General features: G+C 42.2%; 1 protein-coding gene across 16 annotated transcripts in view; it reads right to left on the bottom strand.

The window, feature by feature from the left end:
* The window catches only part of CDC42BPA (CDC42 binding protein kinase alpha), a 316,161-nt gene that overhangs the window by 22,318 nt on the left and 270,310 nt on the right, over positions 1–23,533 (bottom strand). For all 16 annotated transcript variants that reach the window (XM_058700194.1, XM_058700191.1, XM_058700193.1 and 13 more), the window contains 7 exons: positions 10,709–10,814; positions 7,782–7,918; positions 6,565–6,704; positions 5,232–5,313; positions 3,067–3,283; positions 2,195–2,257; positions 714–1,307 (listed from right to left, as the gene is read on the bottom strand). In XM_058700194.1, coding sequence (XP_058556177.1) covers positions 714–1,307; positions 2,195–2,257; positions 3,067–3,283; positions 5,232–5,313; positions 6,565–6,704; positions 7,782–7,918; positions 10,709–10,814 — 1,339 coding nt within the window. The remainder of the gene's footprint in view (positions 1–713; positions 1,308–2,194; positions 2,258–3,066; positions 3,284–5,231; positions 5,314–6,564; positions 6,705–7,781; positions 7,919–10,708; positions 10,815–23,533) is intronic.

Below are 23,533 nucleotides of genomic sequence, written 5' to 3' on the forward strand. Positions count from 1 at the left end.
AAGTGTCGTCCACTGAGGACAAAGCATCGGGGGTCAGGTACCCCTGCGCGTGCGACTGGGGAACCCCACGCATCCGCCACAGGGCGACCACAACCCGCTGCCGTGTCTCGCCGCAGGGGTCCTGCCTACCCCACTCTGTGCTCCGTGAGGGCACTGCCCTTGGCCGCTGAAATGGCACGTGACGGCATTCACTAATTCACTGATGTCCTCAGAGTTCTTGAAAGAGTGCACCAGGCAATCTTAAATATCTGTGTATTTAGACAAAACTATAAAACGGAGAAACACTTCTTACAGATGCTGCATTATGCCTTTACATCAGCGCTTAAATAATTCACTTAGTAACTGCTTCTCCAGAGTAAGTCTTAGGAGCTGTTAATGCTCACAAACACTGTGTTTGGGGGGACCGTGAAGATAACTGCTTAGAGGTACTTCTAACCTCTAAGCACCACATGGGTTAAAAAGCCAGCTAAGTGAAATATTCCACAGAAAGATCAGCTTCAACTCCGGACAAGTTAAGGTCAGCCCTGCTGGCCTAGGTCTAGCTAACGACGGAGAGTCACTTTGCACAAACGACACAATTAGTACTTAGGCAAAACCTTAAGGAGGACTTAGAAAAACAAGCCGGTATTTACAGTGAATATATTTAGGAAACGAGGCCGAAGGAAAAGGAAAGAGACACAGAGGGCAAACGGCCAAAAGCAAGAGACTCTTACAGCAGGAGGAGGGATTTGCTGGCCACATGAGCTCCTGCTGTCTGGATCTCCGGCCCTGGCAGTCCGTGTATATCCCGATGCTGTTAAAACACAGCAGGTACTCCTTACTGGAGATCTCAACTGCACAGATGGCGTCCATCGGCTGATGTGTGATAAAGGACAGCGTGTGGTCATTTGAGTGGAGCATGCTGTATGGACCCCCTTCTCCATTCAAGGGGTATCTCAGGAATCCCGACTGGAATCCCACGCACAGCTGTTCGCTGAAGACCGCCATCCACTGCACGTTACACGGGACTTGGATTTCCTTAAATTTTCGGTGACGGGTCTTGCTCTGAAATAGTTCGTAACAGAGGACCTGCCTTTTCATAGCCACGCACAGGCACGTGAGAGCTCCGTGGCACACCTTGCCAGAAGTTATGGTTTGACACCCCTTCGTCTCTGCCAGCTTGTAAAAATCGGTCTCTCGTCCATCCAAAGCTGACATGGGAAAAAGGCGCACGTGACGATTTCGTCCTGAGATCACAGCAACAAGCTGATCATTTGGAATGAGTTCAATCTGATGGATCTTCTTATTGTCACCGACTCTGATAATTTCTGTGCAAAGAACAGTAATAAATCAAATGCAGAATGACGCTTTAGTGATTACTTCTATCCCAATTACACTCAAAAGGATAGCTCAACTTACAATGAAGACACGGACAGACACACACACACGCACACGCACACGCACACGCACACACACACACACACACACAGAAGAGTAAGAGACCAGAATCATGTGGAGAAAGAGGGAGATAATTCTACCCATTACAAGGGGACGGCACACGCCCACAGTGAGGTAAGGCAAAGGGTCCCTGTGTGATAAAGCGTGCCACATCTCCAGGAAAAACCTTTTTACTGGCACTAAATTCTCAGGAACTTCGCCATGGCGCTCCTGTTTTAGAAACTGAGGGAAGACTTATTTCACTGAACGTATTCTAGGGGCCGCAAATGCAGTTTAAATGCATTGTCTTCCCACGATCGCACTTGATATAAAGATAGGACACTGATAAATTGGTTCCTTTTTATTTCCCTCGGTATTTAATTTGGCCCTGGAAAAAAAAACTCTTTTGTATTAAATGCGGGAGAAAATCCCCCAACAGTGAACACACACTTGAATGACGGCTACTTCTAACACTAACAGAGCAATGAGAAAGTCCGGCTGTATCGTTCACGTCCCGTCCTGAGACGTGCAGGCTGTTTGTGGAGCACTGGTGCTGAATCAGTGACACAAGAAACACAACACACACTTGAAAGTTTAAGAACTCGGGAGGATTAAAGAAGTTCAAAAATTATCTTTTGATTTATCAACATATCAAATTAGGTCTGGAAAATTTCAATTACAGAATAAATCAGACCAAATCCTGCTCTTCCTAGAAATCAGAATTTTTCTAACGACATAGGGTTGAAAGTTACTCCGCAATGATTAAGTTTTCTCTTACCATCTTTCGTGACGTGTACGACAAATAACCCTTCTTCATTTCCCAACGCGATCCTTTCATGGTCTACAGAAGACACGAGTACGAAACACTGTTAACAGGCAAAGCTGTGTACAACTAATACAACAAAATGGATAATAAATGTGGTGCAAAAACACTCAAATAAGGAACTTAAAAATAGGAATAAAAATTTGTACTGTTAAGTTTCCTTTCAGATGACAGCAGTAAATATTACCTCATGTCTTTTTTAACAGATCATTAGAAAGTGTATCAATACTTATAAAAAGAAGTAAACGTTTATTCAATAGAGGGTGACAAAAAGAGAAAACATCTAGTTTGCTAGTGCCCCGGGTCCACTTCTTGTTTTGGGAGGGAGAAACTGCAGAAGGCATTTGGACCCTACTCATTAACTTTTCACTATTTACTAGGAAGTAACAAAAGAGTTGGATGTGTGCCAATAACATGACAGAAATTTAAACCTCCAGACCCAGAAACTGCTCTCTCTTGAGGGCATTTGCTATGCAGGGCATCCTGTCACGGGCCCCACGTTACCGAAACCTCCTAACTTCTGCGAGGTCATCAGAAGCTGCATCCTACCCAGGAAACTTATGCTTTAAGCAGTTAAAAGTTGGTTCTAAGTCGCACAGCAGGAAACAGATCGTTCACAGGTTCATCTTTAGCACTGTTTCTTCCAGAAGAAAACGCACTCGGAAAGCACTTCTCCTCGTGTACTTTCTCAGCAGACATTCACTGCGCGTGTGGGGCACGGCGCCTGCCATGCTGGACGCGGGGGATCCCTGGATGCAAGCCAGCCCTGCTCCCGGGATAGGCTGCTCAACAGCTATGCTAACACGGTCCACGGCGCCAGTCCATACCTATGATCGCAGCCGCCTGGGTGGTTTTAATGAGCGGCAGAGTGCTGTCATAAGCCTCCTTGGGGACGTAGACTGAGCGGTCTCGGAACTTGTTTTTCTTCAAAATCTTGTGCAGCTCGCTGAGCACGCCCACCCACCTGTTCCTCTCGCTCTCGCTCTCCGCGAGCATCAGGACCGAACACCTGCTGTCTGACGCCGAGAGCTGGGAGGCTGTGACCTAGGACAGTTTAATCAGCCTGTGTTAGAAAACAGACACGCTTCGAGCAGGTTTCGTGCCGATGCTACTTTGTTTAGCTCTGGCCAACAAGGTGAACACTCACCAAATGATCCCTTCCAGAGTTCAGCTTTTCCTAATCAGAATAACAACTAGTCTTAGCATTAAGATTCATGACAAAGCAAAGGTAGCAGATACCTTTCTCTATCTATCTATGTATCTATGTATCTATCATTTACTTAGTTACAGCAGGTACCATTTTAAATGTTAATAACTATTTTTATTTTCTTTGCTATGGCGTGCTGAGTGCCACCACTAAGAAATGCATCACCCATATTCCTAGATCAACAGCACCTGACATTTACTGGGTTAAGCGTGAGCACTGCTCAAAGCCCTACATGAGCACTGAGGCAGGTACCCTACTGGATCCTGAGCGTACATCTGAGGGAACTGTGATGCAGGGATGTACCGTCCCCACGGACGCCCCGCCAGACCGGGTCCCGCGTCCACGCTCACGCACACTACCCACCATACTGGTTCTCAACTTCTTTTTAAAAGTCAGCAATGTTCAGAAATAAACTTAACGTTCTTTGCCACTTCATAACACACAGAATCTTAGGGAAGATCAGATCACTTGTGTTCGTATTTAAATGAAGATTTAGCATTGTACAAACAGCACTTATAATCAGAGCAGATTTGAATTTCACATACATGTGATTCAAGCAGCAGTGACAGTAAAGTCCAACTGTGTGAACCAGCTACAGGCAACTGGGCCTCCCTAGGCTCCCGTGGTGACCGTCCTTAGATACCATATTCATAGACAAACACTAAGTAGTGGGCATAACGTTAGGGCAGTAGTCTTTTTTTTTTTTTTTTATGTTTATTTACTTATTTTGTGAGGGAGCATGAGCTGGGGAGAAGCAGAGAGAGAGACAGAGAGAGACAGAATCCCAAGTAGGCTCCACACTGTTAAGTGCAGAGCCCGACGTGGAGCTCGATCTCACCATCAGATCATGACCTGAGCTGAAACCAAGAGCTGGACGCTTAACCAACTGAGCCACCCAGGCACCCCTAAACCTCTATTGTCTTAATCCGCCAATTCAAGATGGCCCTGTGGGAGAGCAGGCAGCCTCCAGAGATGGTTCCCAACAATTCTTCCTATGGAATTGCATTCTTCTCATCAAGCTGTGCCATCTATTGTCCCTCCCCTTAAATCCAGGCTGGCCTCATGACGTACTCTGACAAAACGCACAAGAGTTATTATGCCTGTCTTAGGCCTGGTCCTCAAAAGTTCTGGAAGCTTCTTTTGTCCTCTTGGAGGCCAGCCATGTAGAGCTCAGCCAGTGACCGAATGAGAGACCGACCGCATGGAGAAAGTTCTCAGAGATCGCCCAGCAAACAGCCAGCAGCAAGGCCCCAGGTATGGGGGCAAGGTCATTTTGGATATTCCAGCCCCAGATGAGCTCATGTGAGTAATCTGAGCTGACACCACTCAAATCGTATAGCTGACAGAGAGAATGGTAAAAAATAAATCATTACTGGCTTAAGCCACTAAGTTTTGGAGTAGTTAATTACAAAGCAATAGAAATAAAACATTAGTTTTTTAAATGAGATTTTAAAAGAAACCTCTGTTTTTCAAAAACTTGAGAAACCTCACACTTGTTCGATTTTCCATGTTGCGTATTTATTTGAAAATTGAATTGTGGCTCAAAAATATCGCCCAAGATGAAACCTATTTTAGAAGCCAAATATTCAGGCTTTCCTCAGGTCTTTTACTAATGAAATATTTACTTAGCACTAATTGTCTATACGTTCAAGCACTGGGGGATATGAAACACATTAAGGAACTGGGTCCTATTCCTAGTTAGGCTTATGATCTATACGGATGGACGAGATATATATTCACTAAGAACACGTAATTCAGTGACCAAATTACAGCACGCATACTTACTCTAAATATACAGGGTATATCTTTCCGACTTGCATGAATTACATCAGAGGCCAAGACTGAACTCACAGAAAATTCTTCATCCCTGAAGGAAAAGTAAAACATTAAAAGTCAGCATATGTGGGTATGTGTGTGGTGTTCGGTAGGTATATCCATAGAACACACACGAAGCAATCCTCAAAAGCTACTCGCACAAAATGTCCAAATTGAATTTTTAAAACCATTTGGCTTTTCCGTCATTGTAATGGATACTGCCCGAAGTAACTTGTCAGGAGTAACTTAACAGGGGTAATTATACAAGAGCTAGGAACGACTGCTGGCTACAGTTGCCAGGTCAGAACGTGTACATGGGGAAGGAGGACCTGAACCCGGGAAGGTCTCCAGAGTCTCCAGAACACTGGACCCTCTTGCCTCCCGCAATACATCTCAAGTGCCCACAACACAGCTTATCTGACATCTCACTGTTCTGTCGATGCCTGAGACAGAATTCCTCCACAATAATCTATTCCTCGTGATTTCCTCAACTGGGTTCCTGGTATCATCCTCCTCTTGGTCTTAAAGACTTGGGGCTCTAGTCTTGTCTTTGACTCTTCTCCTTATCCTTCCTGCACCTAGTCCCTTGGCAGTCTCTGTGGGACTTTCCTGGCCACCTCTTCATATTCCTTATCTGGGGGGAAGACAGCGTGGCTGAGGTGCTTATATGAAACGCCAGTGTGTGCCAGAGCCGGAAACTGTTCTGAACACTGGAGAAAGAGCTGGGCGGAGGCCCCTGTGGGAGTCATCAGCGCGGAGGTGCTTTGGGGGTACTAAGTCACTCGAGGGGAGCCTGGGAGCTAGAAGAAGAGGCAAAGGAGAGCGCTCCACGGGGCAGGGGAAAACCATGAAGAAGAGACCGGAAACATTCAAGAGGTATACTCATTCAAATGTTTACCAGCTCATTACACAGTCTGGAAGCCTGTCTGATTTTGACATTTCTACTCCCTTTCCTCACGTTGGAATCATGCTCCGCGCCTTCAGGCAGTGACTGAAACACTAAGTGTTAGCCCTTCGTTACCCAAGCCATCTTTATGCTGGGCTTTTGGATTCAAACATTCGGTTCTTTTCCCTGATGCCCTATCCCCAGCTCACTCAACACACATACATCAATCAACCCGTCCTATAACTATACTTTGCTTCCTATTTCTAATTACATTACTCTAGCAATATCAGTAAATTAGAATATTAACATGAAATTACAATTAGATAAAAATATGGCAATATAATTAGATGAACAGTCAGATACTTTCTTATTCTTCCGTTGCAAAAGATACAAATATCTTCACTTTCAAAAGCTCACCTCATGTCAATCACCTGACTGACCACAACACTGGGCTGGGACGCTTTTCCTTCAGCAACATCGTACAGGAAGAGCTTAAAGTCACAAACCACAGCCAATGCTCTTTGCCATCCTTTCTTCACTCCTGCTGGCTTAGGGATCTTAGATAGACAGACAGACAAAAACATTTCAAACTAAAACGTCAATCATAGCCCTTTAATTACCTACATAACTGCAGGATGAAAGCCTAGAGATAATGTCTGTGTGTTCAAAGTCGCCACTGGTTGGTGAAGTGCAGATGAACACATATACCATTAATAACTTGAGAAAAACATAAGAAAGCATTCCTCAAATACTGAATGACTTTTGATTCTGAAAACATTTTTAATGGTACCATTTTAACTTTCACTCGTAATTCATTAAAATAACATTCATGTTGGGGGGGGGCGCCTCGCTGGTTCAGTCGGTAGAGGATGTGACTCTTTTTTTTTTTTTTTTTTTTTTTTTTTTTTTTTTTTTTTTTAAAAATTTTTTTTTTCAACGTTTTTTATTTATTTTTGGGACAGAGAGAGACAGAGCATGAACGGGGGAGGGGCAGAGAGAGAGGGAGACACAGAATCAGAAACAGGCTCCAGGCTCCGAGCCATCAGCCCAGAGCCTGACGCGGGGCTCGAACTCACGGACCGCGAGATCGTGACCTGGCTGAAGTCGGACGCTTAACCGACTGCGCCACCCAGGCGCCCCGAGGATGTGACTCTTGATCTCAGGGTTGTGAATTCCAACCCCACACTGGGTGTAGAGGTTACTTAAAAACACAATCTTAAAAAAAATTCATGCATTTCTAAAGAGCATAAAAGTCAAATTTGGGTGTAAGATCAAATGCAGCTGACACTTAAAAACGTTGTTCATGATTACGAGTAAGAATACATCCTGTTAATAGCTCACCCTTCATAACATATGCTATTATCTCCAGCAAGACCAAGTGTTGAAGACTCCTTTATGGAGATTTCGTTACAACTCAGGAGCAGTACAGAAAATTCTAAGACATTCTGGAATTTATTTCCAAGCGAAGGCCAGGTTTTTGTTTTCAAATCACACCGGATGAAATAAAATTATTACATGAATTTTGTTTGCCCAATTTCCTGTCAAGGGGTAGGTCTGTCAGGCAACTGGAGTTAGTTTTCCAGTCATTAATCAACTTCAAGAGATTAATCTAAATCCAACCTGATCATACTTACCCTGACATGACCTTCATATGCTGTTCCTATTCCCTTCTGTGGATCTATCCCCAGAGGACCTTTTGTCTGCTCAGGAGGCACCGGACACACAGTTGGAGCTTTGTTTACACAAGTTATATGACACGAGAATCCACACACTTTTGAAAGAGGGGGAAAAAACCCACAATATTCAATAGAAATTCACTTTTTACAAGAAGAAAATACACTGAGCACTCATCACATGCAAGTTGCCACATTAGGTCAGTGCTTATCTGTGGCTTTAAGTAACTGCTCTGCCTTTTGAGGAGTGGATTCAGTTTCTTACCAATAAGAATTTCAATGAGAAATAGTAAATATTTGTACGTATTACTGTTCTGTGTTAATCAAGAGAAACAAACACACAGAAAAAAACATCTAAGCTTGTGAATACAACAGTTGATTTAAACTTCTAATTCCAAAAAGTAGTTTCTGGAGTGCTCTCTTACTCTTTATCTCACTCCAACTTGCTATCTGCCTTGAAATTTCTCTTGCAAGGGCCACTGATGGACATGAAATTACGTGGCATCTCTAAAATACCTGCAAACTTTACCAGTCCCTCTTTTTGAAAATGAAATTGTTCGATGATTTAAAAAGGCACCAATTAAGTGTAAGATTCAGGAGTTGGTAATATCATAGCCACATAAACCAGCGCTAAGATCATAATAATGGTTAACTTTATTGGGTGCATTTAATTTTTCTGTAACAATCTACGAGTGACTTGCCCTGGGTCACAGGACTCGTAAGTGGCACTGCTGAATTCAAACCCAGGCAGTAGGGCTCAGGGCCGGCCAACCGCAACTACCAACACCACCGTGACACCTCTATCTGATACTCCCGTGATAAACCCGAGACTCGAAGAAATAAGGTAGACAAAAAATGAATGCATAATTTTCACTGAGACTTGGTTGGGTGAGGATTAAAAGGTAAAATATTTAAAAGAAACAAGCTCGTTGGAGGGGTCTACAAACTAAGAATACGTATTTAGACAACTCCTACTGTGAGGGTGGGTTCTGGAGAATATTCGGGGAAGAGTCAGAGCAGAGACGGAGAGACAGCATCATGGGAGCACACGCACACGGGAAAACAGATTATACCGCCGATGAGCATTACGAACCCCCTAAGAAGCAGATGAACTGGCAGACTGGCAACACCACCACATTTCCATAAGACGTCTCCTTCACTTGTTAAGTGGAGCGTCAAACAAGTTATAATTGGTTTTACTAACGGGCAAAAATCTCACCTCCCAACAGCAGCGGAAACAATAAAATAACTGTCCTTTACAGGAACTAACTTCAGTCAACCAGGAAGAAACGAAAATGACAGGACTCTTCGGAGGCTGTCACCACATTTACGAAAGCCTGGGCAGGGTCTAACTTAACGTGTCCCCACAGTGCACAGGGCAGAGTTCTAGGGGTCTGCGGGGAAGACAGGCACAGTTTCCTGACCTGAGACTCTAGAAGGGAGTCTGGGGAGGTCTCAAAACTCCCTTCTATGTTATTGCAAATGACTGGTGCCTAAGAAATGGTAAGGCACCTAAAGCCAAGTAGCTGTCTGGGATTCTCTCCGACAGATTTTGAAATGACATTTTGAAATGTTGGCTAAATCCAAAATGAGACAAGGCTTAACAGCTGCACAGATTCCCTCCTTTGGCATCCATCACACCTTCCTGGTCAAGGACATGGGCTATTCCTTTCTCAGACGGCTTTGCTATCTTTGCCTTTGACCTCCCCTGAACTCTGTTTCCTAAGGTTCTGTCCTCATACCTGTTCCCTTTTCAAACTGTGCTTTTTTTCCTGGAAAACTCCATTTCCATTCATCACTTTGTGCTAACTCTCAAATCTACTTTTTAGCCCAGACCATTTTCTTTGGCTTTAAACCGATGCATCTCAAAGACCAGCTGAGATGATACGGTCTGGATCTTCTGAGCTACCCACACATAGAATGTGCTGCCTTAAGATGCTCTGAATTCCCCACTATCCAAAGTAACCAGATACAGACCATGTCCAAGCACATTCTACAAGGGGAACACCTGCATCTCATGTGGACTGATGACCTTCCCTTCAAAGTACCTTCCAGCCCTAAGGGCTAAGACATGGAAACTAATACTAGAATTAAAATTAGCAACTATTTTCTTATCTTTTTCATAAGATACACCAGTAAATGAGATAGAAGGCACCATTAAAGTGAGAAATCTCATTTGGTTAAAGAAGGTACTTTCCTGCACTATTCCCAAACAAATATAATGTGTCCCAATACATTTAAATCATTTTCATCTTAGAAGTCTTGGGGAAAATAAAGTGGTGTCCAGACAAATACACTTTGTTTTCGGTTTCAATGACCCCTGATCGTTCATTTCTCAGAATGTGAGCTCCCCGAGGGCAGGCTCTGTCTTTTCTTCTGCCCACGACTACATCCCCAGTGCCTACAAGTGTCCAACAGGTATCCCATGAACATGTGATGGATGGATAAATGAATCAATGAGTGGTGGGGAAGACTGCTGCTACAAATACTGGGAAGAAGTATCTTTTGAGCCAAACTGGCACACATTTAGTATTTCTGAAAATACGCAGTATACCGAACTGCGTACTTTTTAAGAATGAGTTCTCTTGTCAGGAAAATTAAAACAAGGTCACAATTAAATGAACAGATTCAAGGAAACTGTCACGTCTTCTCTCACGCTCCAGGACCTCAAATTCATCCAAATAATGAAACAAAGATGAATGAGACACATTTAAATAGATCTCCCCTGGAAGAGGTTCCTAGGGGCTGTCTATCTAGTTTCTCCAAGGTGCTCAGTTTATTACCTGTATTCCTGTTATATTTATATACCTTTTAAGGGGAATAAAGTTATTCGATTACAATTTAGGGAGTCAATGTTAGGACTCTAAAGTCAATTGGTTTGTTCTTACCTTCACAGGAACAGCCCTGTCTTATCAGACCCACCATCAGAGAGGTGCACTGGTGACATCTGGTAGGCGTCGTAAAAGATTTGACAAAAAACTGATGAGTCTTGCGCTGCAAAACAAATTGATAAAAAAATATATATATACCAATTATTAAGAACACCAATTACTTAAAGGATTTCCATAATGTGACTCCCTGGGCCCCACACGAGCTCCTAGAAAATATTCTAAATATAAGTGGGATGAATCATTTTCATTTCCCATATCGTTCTGTAATTTACGCTTTTCAAATATTTTTATTAGGCAATACTGAGCTAGGTGATGCTAAAAATAATATGAGAAGTTAAATAATCGTTCTTGAATGACATTTGAAAACCTAAAAACTGTGGCTTTTTTTTTTCTTTTTGCTCACAAAGTTTGAGTCAGGATTTTTACAAATTCTTCAAATTATCCTCCAGCAAAGAGTTAAGTGAAATGTCACATATTCATACCTTTACAAAAACAGAAATTTCATATGCTTTTATACCTTCTTTGGAAGAACAGAGTAACTGAAAATTCTCGTCCCTGCTACAAAACAAGTATTTTACTTTCTGGGACCAAGAACCAACAATATGCTTAACAAATCTGTTTCCTCCTATGGAAGCAGGTGGTATTACCTACCCTTCAGTAGACAAATACACACACACACACACTATTCCAGAGAGAGAAAGATGGCAGCCGGAAACTTCTTATGGCAAATCCAGTAAAGTTCTCCAAGTCTTATCTGTTCTATCTGGCGGTAAGTCAACATAGACTTCAGCGATCTGGAACATGCCTCTCCTCTTCAAATTACCTCTCTGGAGTAATTAATAAACTATTTAACTCCTCTGTGTCTTGCTCTCCTCATTCTATAAAATAGGTTCAATAATGGTATCTACTTCATGGCGTGAACACGTGAACATAAAGCCTTTCAAACAGGGCTGGAGTAGAGTAAGCATTTAGAACATATTTATTTTTGAAAACAAATTTGACTATTTCTTTTTTATATTTGTGACTAATTTAAACTAGTAAGAACTTTATTCTATATTCCAATAATATGCAAATGCCAATGCAATCCTGTTTATAAAGTAGTCTTTATGAAACTAACGTATCTTATTAAAAAACTAAAGGGACCATTCAAAGCTTTAAAATTTAAGTTAAAAATAAGTTCTGCTCTTCTCAATATGTGATTTATACACCACAAAGGCTTCAAAGCAGCACTGGGGTCTGACGCGATTCCAAGTAGAACACAGACTACCTCTGTATTAACTCTAAAATTGATCCCGTGTGGACTGAGTCCCCACCAACAGACATTGTGCCAATAATTCATATACCTCATCTCATTTAATGAAGATAATACCCCCGTAAAGACGGATAATATTTCCTTGAGACTCAGAGAAAATCATCAGTTACTCATGGATATACAGTTAATGGCAGAGTTAAAATTCAAGCTGACGTGTCTGATTCTGTCATCTCGCAAGGTCTGATCATTCCAAAACATGTAGAATACGCTCCTTAAAAAACCCCCAAACCACGTGACACATAGTTAGGTCAAGACCAGGGGCCTCAATGCCTGTGATAAAAATACAAGCACCTAATTTGTGAGTATCATATAAAACCTTGCTCAATGTTTCTCCTGTATACCAATTTTTACTCTTAAGTTTTTGCTTTGTATTTTATTATTTTAATTAAAAAAAAAATTTTTTTTTAACGTTTATTTATTTTTGAGACAGAGAGAGACAGAGCATGAACGGGGGAGGGTCAGAAAGAGAGGGAGACACAGAATCTGAAACAGGCTCCAGGCTCTGAGCTGTCAGCACAGAGCCCAACGCGGGGCTTGAACTCACGGACCACGAGATCATGACCTGAGCCGAAGTCGGACGCTTAACCGACTGAGCCACCCAGGCGCCCCTATTATTTTAATTTTAGAGAGAGCATGTGCGAACAGGGAGGCAGAGGAGGGGGCGCAGGGAGAGGGTGCAGGGAGGGAGAGAGGGAGAGGAAGAGAGAGAGAGAGAGAGAGAGAGAGAGACAGAGAGAGAATCCCAAGCAGGCTCCACACTCAGCACGGAGCATGACATGGGGCTCGATCCCACGACCCTGGAATCATGACCTGAGCTGAAACCAAGAGTCAGATGCTCAACCGACTGAGCCACTCAGGCATCCCTTTAATTTTTTATTCTTTGGGGAACTGTCCAGAATAAATTTTTTAGTATCTTCAAGTGTTTAAAATACGTTAAAATACAAAAGATGCCAAGTTGGTTTCCTGATTTGCTCTGGAGGCTTTTATCACGAGAGAAAAACTGATAAGCAGCTTAAGGTGGGGAACTTCATTCTTTCTTCTTCTAAGGGATAACAGACAGCTCGGAAATATCAGCAATAGTACTGTGGCCATGACAAATGTCATAGTAATTCTTCACAATACCCAAGAAATTGCTAACAAAACACATTGTAATTTTTTCAGAGATCCACTCAGGATGCCAGTATTTTAACTGCATATGCTAGGAACGAGAAACAGTGCTTTAGCAGAGCACTATTTAACTGACCAGCGACCCAACTGGTAGGTGCTGATTAAATTGGGAAGGGATGGGAGTTACTACAAAGAGTAAGGGGCCCATGTTTCACTGATCTCAACTAAGGACAGTATAAAGCAGAACATAATCAAACATCACGATTCTGACGGCACTGACTCTAGGCATCACACAGCAGGATTCCGGCTTTGGTTTTGGTGGGGGTGAGAGGACCAGTCGCGGAAAGACACACGAATCCACCCCTAGGATCCAGCCTGCTTGGCTTCTGACCTTTCTAAGATCTCTTTTCTTGTGTCCTGGTCAGTATTTGATTTCTAATACTTCCCCAAAGGGTAGTTCGAGGAGGAAGGAAAGATGAAAAATGGTCTAGGAAAAGGGGCATTAAATCTAAAGCATGGGCTCAAATTAGAGTTTTAGACTATGTAACAGTTTGGAGTAAAGGGAGAATTAACTATAAACTTGACTTTGAAAGCGGTGGACAGAAAGAAGGGCTCTTTTCTACTCCAGTTTTGTCCCTGTTGTAGACTTCAAGCTCCTCACTGGAGAAGGTAAAATGTCTTTGGCAGAAGCTGTGAGGACACAGTTGAACCATTTACGAACCCCGGTAAAAGCTTAAAACCTCCCTGTTGCTATGAAAATTTTACCACTGATAACAACAAGTCTTCACCTCTTACAAACCTTCCTTTTAAAACCAATTTTCAAAAAAGGCTCTTCCTTTCCCTTTAAACACTTTTACTTAGATATAATTATGGACATTCCTTCTTCTTTTAAGAAACATAGAGTAAATTTTACTTTGCGGGGAGGAACGTTAAGTGCACAAACCTTGTTAATATTTAGTCCGTGAAATATTATCAGAGAGCTTGGGGGAGGCCTCACTCTGGTTTTATTTTGCCTTCTTGTTTTTTCCCTTCATCCTGGCTGTTCTACTCCCCTCCTTCCCCATGGGATCTGGCACCCGGTGTAACTGGGTTTACACAGGCCCTTGGGTATGTACATATCCCGAGAAATTAGGTGCTTTGTGCTGGTAGTGTAGATTTCACAGGGGCTCTAGTGAGCGCACCAGCCACACTTGATCCATCTTTCTGCTACCACCCGTAGCAACAAGCGTCTCTACCGCGTTGCCGACTGGATCCGTATAAGGCTCTCCTGAATCCGTGAGGTTGCCAGCTGCTGTGCTCTACGTCCACTCCACAATGCCACACCGCCCTCCAGAATGGGTGTATCATTTATACTCAAAAAAAAAAAAAAAAAAAAAAATTTTTTTTAAAAATTTTTTTTTGAGAGAGGAAAGACAGGGCGTGAGTGGTGGAGAGGAAGAGAGGGAGACGCAGAATCCGAAGCAGCTGTGCCGACAGCTCAGGGTCCGACGTGGGACTTGAACCCGCCCACCGTGAGGTCACGACCTGAGTCGAAGTCGGTCGCTTCACCCACTGAGCCACCAGGGCGCCCCGGATCGTTTACACTTCTACTAGCTGTGTGCGAAGCCGTCTGTTTCTTCTCGTCCTTGACGTTGCCTTACGTAATTTTTGGCAATCTGGTGAGTATAAAGTGATAATTTTTAAAGGATTAATTTTTAATTTCTCCAGTTACTAATGAGATTGGACATTTCTTCACATGCTTGTTGACCATTAGGAGTTCCTTTTCTGAGAATTACTTATTCAGATCGTTCGTCAGTTTTTCAACAGTTTTCTAATCTTTTCCATAGAGAGTTGCAGGGGTTTCATACATGTTCTAGAGGTTGATCCCATATTGGTGTTGCACATTGCAAATATCCTTTGCTAGATAGTCACCACCGAATAGCCCCTATTAACCAAGCTTTCACTGTACAAACATCTTTAATTTTGATGTGATAGAGTCCAGCAATATTGCCATCTTACGTTTACGATTTGAGATCTTATTTTCATCGTCCAATTTCTCCACATGTTCTCCTATGCATGTTTTTAATTGTTTAAATCAAACTAATACACGTACACAGTTTAAAAAGGAAAACAGTATCACAATGCTTAGCCAAGCAGAAGCATCCCTCTTGCCCCAGGTCGTCCCTCCTAGAAGTGATTTCTTTTAACCCCTTCCAGCTGTTTGCCCCCTTCTGTAATGTATCTCCGTATTTCTGGCAAAAACAAAACCAAACCAAAACCCAAGCAAGAGCATACTGCAGTTTCTTGCTTTGAGACATTCTGCGGACTTCCTGCTATGGAAGAGAAGGATTTGGCACTATTACACCTGCTGCTCTTTGTGTCTGGGGTCGCATTTTACATTTAATGTGTAAGTTATTGTGACCTTGGAATCATCAATGAGTCGAGAAGCATACTATAGTTGCATCTTTCCTGTGTAATCTTTTTATTTCTCTGAAATGAAGGACGTCCTCCGTCTTTTAAAGTTAATTTTCTAAGTCTCACTCATGAATCATCCCCAGATTCTCCAAAGGGACTATGAAATACCCTAGAATCGATTTACCACGTGAGGAAGGAAGCCTTCCAGACTCTTCTACCCCGTGTTCACCGACCTGAAGCGTCGTTCCTGGAGCCTGTTGCTTTCCTGCTCCGTTTTCGGCTACAGGCTTCAGTCTCTCAACCAACCCGTGTGGGATTCTCTCTCCTGTGGATCCTATGCCTTCTCCGTCTTCGTCTCCTCCCTCGTTTTGCTGGAATTCATTCCTTAGTGGTTTACTTAGAAAGCAGGGCCTGGGCGATACGCTTTTAGAAGATCCTGATTTTCTGAAAATGCTCGTTTCCCTCTCAAAATTGATAAAACACTTGATGAGGAATCAAACATTCTCCCTTGAAATCATTTTACCTGACAACCATTCTCTGCATTTTTCCGTTAACAAGTATGGCACCAGTTCAGTTCCTGATCATTTGGACGTGATCTGTTTGATCTCTGGGTGGTTTACAAAAGTTCTCCATATTCTTGGTGTCCTGAAACATCACACAGTGATGTGCCCAGGAGGAGGTATCTGTCACCCACCGTGCTGGGAACTGGCGGGACTCTGCACACAGGAATCTTGCCCTTCGGTTACAGAAAGTGTATTATTTAGTACAATTTCCTTTTCTTTTTTTCTGTTATTTTACCGGATTTTTTTTGTTTTTTGGATATTGATTTCTCAAATTTTATTTTCTATCCATCCTTTTGCAGTAAGTTTTAAGAGATTTTCTCAAATTTATGTCCCAACTCATCTAAAACATTTTTTAAATGCTTGTCTTATCTTTAACTTTCAAAGGACTCTTCCTGTTTTTCTAGTTATTCCTTTTTGTTCCTTCTGCGTGGCACTGCCTCTTTATCCTTCAATGAAAATAGGAAATTTTTTGTTCCTTTGGATCTTTTTCTTTTGCTAGTGGATTTCCTAAAATATCTGCTGATCCTTGGGTATTTGTTCATATTTAAATGTAAATCAGTAAAAAAGCTTAGTGGAAAGTTTTTTGGTTTATTTTTGGGCAGTATGTGTGTGTATGTGCCATTGATAAGAACCCAGCTGTCTCTTTGGGATTCTCAACTGCCATTATCTGGAAGTCTTTTCTGGGCCATTCAATTTCTTCAGAGAATCCACTGAAATCCTCCAAGGAGGGGACGGAAGGAGGAAGCGATAAACCCATCGCCAACATTCTGGGAGCTAAGCAGGGGAAATGGGTTTTGGAGTCTTACCTTCAGTTTGCAGACTTTTGCAAAATCTCACTACTTCTAGTTCAACACCTCCCCTCTCTCACCAACCACTGAGCCTGGCGTCCCTCAGTCTGTGGTCTCTGGCTTGCTTATTCCACGAAATGAACATACTGCTGAGTTGGGGGGGTAAGCTGTTGAGTTTCGAAAGATGCTCTAACGGTGCTTTCTGTGGATTCTGAACCAACTCCCCAACTCATTCTAGACTCCTCTTTTCACTCCTGTCCCTAAAGGTACCTGGTGCCTTATCATTCTGGTTGATCTGAAGCTTGTCCTCTCTGTATCCTTCCGGAAGGGCTTGTGGGAACAATATTTCTTGAGTTCTTGCGTGTTCTGTGGTTTTTATTTTTCATGGGTGCTTTATTATCCTTAAAAAACCTAAAATCCTCAAAAATCTTTGATATTCCAAACTCATCAAGTTGTTACATTAACTACATGCAGTTTTTTTTATTAGTTATACCTCAATAAAGTTGTCAAACACAAAGTCACAAAGGCGGAAAAACCTTTGACTCACACTTTCCTTGGGTATCTTAAATGTTATCCGATTGTTTTCTGGTGTAGGGCTGCTATTGAAAAGTCTGATGAAAATTTCATTTTTTTTCCTCCTTGAGTGACTTACTACTTTTTGCCTGTGTGTCCAGTATTCTTCTTTTTCTTCAAAGACCAATAGTTTGCTGGGATGTGTTTTGTTTTGTCTGGGTTATTTTCTCGGTTATGGTGTGTGCCTCTGTCATAGGAGTTTCAAGTCTGCTTTATTTTATTTTTTGCTTCAAGTCTTTATTTCAATTCTAGTTAGATAACATATAGGGTAATCAAGTCTGCTTTATTTTGGAAAATCTTCTTGAATATAGATTTTCATATTTTCTGTTGCTTTCAGAGACTCCTATTATATAAATATTGGCCCCTCTTTGCCTTTCTTTTATGTCCATCACTTTTCTCAAATCCTTTTTACTTTTCCCTCACTTTTTGATTAAAAAAATCTCCTTTCCATCTTCTGTTTCTCATAAGTGATCTGTTGAGTTTATTTACTCCCAAATTCCTTACAGGTCAGGCTGTATCCGGATTTCTGTCATGTCTCCTCAAATCTTGCATTCTCCAGCACTCATTTCTAAGTTTCTAGATTGCGATTTCCAATTTTTATCTCACAGCTTCTACTGTTCCCTCAATTTCTTCTGAAACACTGATTGCAGTTTTCAATGGTTTTGCAGATGGCCCTTTCTGGCACACTTCCATTTTTTGTGAAGATACAATGCCCGCTCTTCCCGTTTTGTGCGTGTGAGATTTGACTGTGACCATTTTCAGTTCCTCACTTTCAAGCGAAATGACTTTTCCTGTACATCTATGAGGGTGTGGTGGGCCAGGGTAATTCTTCTAGCTCCATGCCTTTGACTCTCTTTTCTATTATTTTCATAAAATGATTTTTAAAAATGACCTGTGCTTTCTGAGCTCTTCCTCCCTGCTCTTCTTCATTGTCTGGAACTTCTCTTTCCTTTCCTGTCTGGCTCAGTTTTGAACCAATCTCCGCCAGCCCTCCTTAGTTTGGGGCTGCCATCTGGAAGGACATTCTGACCAGCTGGTTCTGAGACCTTACAACCATAGCACTGGACCACCTTCCCACCGTGTCGACTCCCTTGCCCTTGGCTGCAGGAAGGAGTGGAGGCTGGAAACTCACTTCTGTGTCTTCTTTGAGATGCCCAGCAGCGCGTGCTCGTGCTTGTGGTTTTCTGGCTCTGGGATTATCATGAATCCCTCTGCTTCACCTCTGTTTTTTCTAGCACGATGTTTAATAACATGGGGAGTCTTCAGATGACTTTTTTTTTTTTTCCCCCTATCAGTTTGAGTTTTGGAGTTCATGGGAAAATCTTCTCATCTACTGTTCAGGTCCCATCTGTTTTTTTGTTTTTTTTTTTTTAAGTTTTCATATCTATTCAGTTGGTCTGTTTTTATGGAGAGATTTAAAAACCATGCTGCCGTGGTGACCAAGTTCCCAGAATCCTCCATTCACTGGATTCTAAAGACTCACTGACACGTATTTTTCATCATTTTTACATTGCATTTAAAAAGCTGGAACTGAATCACACTGGCACCCGTAATGCGTCATAGTATCCTACTGATAACAAGGGCACGTACACCACAAATGCTAAGAGACCACTCATTACTACTTTAAACTGCTTTGCCCCAACTTCTAGTAAGTTTGACCACCTTTTTATTTTCATTAAAAAAAAAAAAATTCTTTTATTTATTTGAGAGAGACCGAGACAGCGTGAGTGAGGCAGGGGGCAGAGAGAGAGGGGGAGAGAGAATCCCAAGCAGGCTCCAGAGCCTGATGCGGGGCTCAAACTCACGAAACCGTGAGATGGTGGCCCGAGCCGATTCCAAGAGTGAGAGGCTTAACTGACTGAGCCACCCAGGCCCCCTGACCATCTTTTCGGTGTCAGTCATTTTGACTTTTCATCTGCTTATTCCTGGCTTTTGGCCAGTTACCTCAGGCACACTTCATTCTGTGGTTTGTGAGAGCTCTTGGTGCCTGTGGGTACTAACCCTCCGTCCTCTGCCCTGCGTTTGCCCCACTATGCTGTCGGTATGATCAGTGTGGATTAAAATCTCCAATCTGTCTCTACCCTGCTTCTCCGAGTTCTCAGTTCTTGCTTCAGGTAGCGTGGGGCTTAACTGTCAGGCCCATACACATTCACGATCACGATCTTCTTTGTCTATTACTCCCTTTGTTGGTATACACTGCCCCCTTTCATGCCCCTTGATGTTTTACACCTTAAACTCCACATCATGGTGTGTATCTGTGACATCTACGTTCCTTTGCTTTACCCCCTTGCGCACACCTTTGCGTTTAGCCACGCGGCTTCACGCTGGTTCTCGCGGTGCGCTCACTCTGGAGAGGCAGCCGCCACGTAGGAGGGCTGCGGCCGTCATCTGGCCAGGCCAAGAGCATGAGCTGTCCGTCACCGGAGGGAGCTGTTCTGGACACGCAGCCGAACTTGCACACACCTGCAGCCTTGGCTGACAGTTGGCCACCCTCCACGGCAGACCCTTAGTGACAACTTCCCAGAGGAGCCCTTCTCAAATTCAGACCCACAAAACTGGGAGCGTCATAAAAACATTTTTTTTTTAAGCCATTAGGATTTGAGACAATTCACTGCACGGTTGTCAGTACCAGGCCACCATGTTTTCTTCTCTTTTCTCTTTCCTGCCGTCATTCACTGGATAGCATCCCTTCTGCAGGTATGAAAATCACACATTTTATGTGCTCGTCTTCTGTTTATTTCTCCCAGCCTGCTGAGATCCACACTTGGGCTCACTTTCCTCATCAAGTTGCCAATACTTAAACGTTTACACGATACTACTCTGTCGGGGACTGTTCTAAGGTATTTACAAATATTAAGCTTCTTTAAAACTCCGAAGAATCCAGTGAAATGGGTCCTATGGTTGTACTCGTTTTCTGATGAGGAAATGAAGCAGGGAAAGGTACGTAACTCGCTTGAGTCCGTCCACCCAGAGAGTCTGTGACGGAGCGGAGCGTGCAATTCGGGAGACCCTGCTGGGAACCTGCCACGGTAACGACCATGCTATGCTGTCTCTGCAGCGCTTCCCAAGGAGAGACAAATGCCTAACCATGTTCACCTCATCTGACCCTTACACTCACCTCCACTGTGTTTGTCTCGAACTTAATTCTGGACTGCTCTGAATCTGCATTTCCTTTCCCTTCCACTTTGTAGAGCAAGGGTCCTTATGTTTGTGGATCACAGGAAAGTTCTCTGAGATACCTAGTCACCCTATTTCCCAAATCTCTCACAGCGGCCATGTGGCTTTATCCATCTTTTTTGATGGAGTACTTCCTCCAAGAATACTTACTCTTCTGTCTTCCAGTTTTACTGAGAGATGACGGACATGAAACATGTCGGTTTAAGGTGTCTACCACAATGGCTTGGTGGATGTATGTAGTGCAAAATGATCACCGTAAGTTAACATCCATCACATCGGCTCATATAGTTGCAATGGTTTTTTTCTTGTGAGGAGAACGTTTAAGATCTACTTTCTTAGCAAGTTTCAAATACACAATACAGTGTCCTTAACTAGAGTCACCATGCTTTCCATCCATCCCCAGAACTTACTTACCTTATAACTGGAAGTCTGTACCTTTTAGCCTCCTTCAGCCATTTCCCTAATTTCCCAGCCCCAGCTCCGGCAACCAACATGTTCTCCATTTCTGTGGAGTTCAGATTTTTAAGATTCTACACATAAGTGAGATCATACAGTATTTGTCTATCTCTTATTTCACTTAACAAAATGCCCTCGAAGTCCACCCATGTCACGTTGTCACAAATTGTAAGACTTTCCTTTTTCCTATGGCTGTGTAATATTCCATTGTGTGTGTGTGTGTGTGTGTGTGTGTGTGTGTGTGCATGTGCCACATTTTCTTTATCCGTTCATCTGTCAACAGACATGTAGACTATTCCCATGTCTTGACTACTGTAAGTAATGCTGCACTGAACATGGGGGTGCAGGTATCTCTTTCAGATAGTGATTTTGTTTCCTTCAGATAAATGCCCTGAAGTGGAGTTGTTGGACCGCATGGTACTTCTATTTTGAATTGCATGAGGAACCTCCATGCTGTTTTCCAGAGTGGCTGCACCAATTTACATTCCCACCCACAGTGCACGAGGGTTCCTTTTTCTCCATATCCCCGCCAACACCTGGTATCTCTTGTCCTTTGGATGACAGCCATCGTAACAGGCATGAGGTGATATCTCATTGTCATTTTGATTTTCATTTCCCTGACAATTAGTGATACTGAACACCATTTTATGTAGTTGTTGGCCATTTATTTGTATATCTTCTTTGGGAAAATGTTGATTCAGGTCCTCCGCCCATCTTTCAACTGGATTACGTTTTTGGTTTTTGCTATTGCGTTGTAGGAGTGCTCTTCTATTTTGGATATGAACCCCTTACCAGATACATGATTTACAGTATTTTTTCTCATTCGGTAGGTTGCCTTTTCATGTTGGTAATGGGTTTCTTTGCTGTGAAGTTTTTCAGTTTGATGTAGTTCCACTTCACTGACTTTTGCTTTTGTTTCATTGTCTTTGCTTTTGGTATCAAATCCAAAAAGTCATCGTGACGCCTGGGTGGTTCAGTCAGTTAAGTGTCTGACTTCAGCTCAGGTAGTGATCTCGTGGTCCGTGAGTTCGAGCCCCGCGTCGGGCTCTGTGCTGACAGCTCGGAGCCTGGAGCCTGCTTCAGATTCTGTGTCTCCCTCTCTCTCTGCCCCTCCTCTGCTCACTCTCTCTCTAAAATAAATAAACATTAAAAAAAAATCCAAAAAATCACTGCTAAGCCCAGTGCTCAAGGAGATTACCCACTATTTTCTTCTAGGAGTTTTGTGGTTTCAGGTCTTACGTTCAAGTTTTTAATCCATTTTGAATTGATTTTTGTGTATGGTATAAGAAAGCGGTCCAGTTTCATTCTTTTGCATGTCACTGTCCAGTTTTCCCAATATCATTTCTTGAAAAGATGATCCTTTCCCCATTGTCTATTTTTGGTGCCTTTGTCGTAAATTAATTGATCATATTATGTTCAATAAACAGACATATGCATATTTATTTCTGAGCTCTCTATTCTATTCCACTGATCTATGTTTCTGTTTTCATGCCAGCACCATACCATTTTGGTTACTATGGTTTTGTAACACAGTTTGAAATCAGGAAGTGTGACGCTTCCAGCTTTTTCTTTCTGAAGACTGTTTGGCTGTTTAGGGGTCTTCTGTGGTTCCATACAAATTGTAGCACTGTTTTCCTTATTTCTGTGAAAAATGCTGCTGGAATTTTGATAAGAACTCTATTGAATCCACAGATTGCCATGTACTAAAGACACTTTAACCACATTAGTTTCTCTAATCCATGAACACAGAATATTTTTCCATTTATTGGTGTCTTTTTAATTTTTTCATTAATGTCTGATAGTTTTCAGTGAACAGATCTATCTCCTTGATTAAATTTATTCCTAGGCATTTTATTCTTTTCCATGCAGTTGTACATGGGATTGTTTACTTAATTTCCTTTCCAGTAATTTGTTGTTAGTGTATACGAGAGTTTTTCAATGAGGGTTTTTTTTTTTTTCAATAATAAACTAAGTTCTTGTACGCATGAAAATATTTTTAACTTCCTCTCATAGTTGATATTATAGCTGGGTTAATATATTAGGGTTCACAGTTCTTTTCCTTCTAACACTTTGAACTTTGTCTTGATCTGTGATATCCTTAAATTTGACTATAATGTGTCTAAGTGTGAGTTTTTAAAAATCTATTCTCTCTAGCACATAATGATGTATTTTGATGTGAGGTTTTTCAGCTTTAAGTGCTGGAAAATTTTAGGTGATTTATTTCTTCCAGTACTTCTAACTCTCTATTTTTTTCTTTCCCCTTGAAAGTCCTACTACAGAGATACTGAAACTATTTCTATCACGTATCGTCTTAGACTAGCCATCTCTTCTTCGCCTCGCTAACTTGTTCTTCTGCTATATCCAGTCTGTTCCTTCCACTGAGGCTGTCTGCTGGGTACTTTACATCAGCAGTTATATTTTCATGTGAGCACTTGCAAATTGTTTTTCTTCA

The sequence above is a fragment of the Neofelis nebulosa genome, chromosome 15 (genome assembly GCF_028018385.1).
Source record: "Neofelis nebulosa isolate mNeoNeb1 chromosome 15, mNeoNeb1.pri, whole genome shotgun sequence".
NCBI lineage: Eukaryota > Metazoa > Chordata > Mammalia > Carnivora > Felidae > Neofelis > Neofelis nebulosa.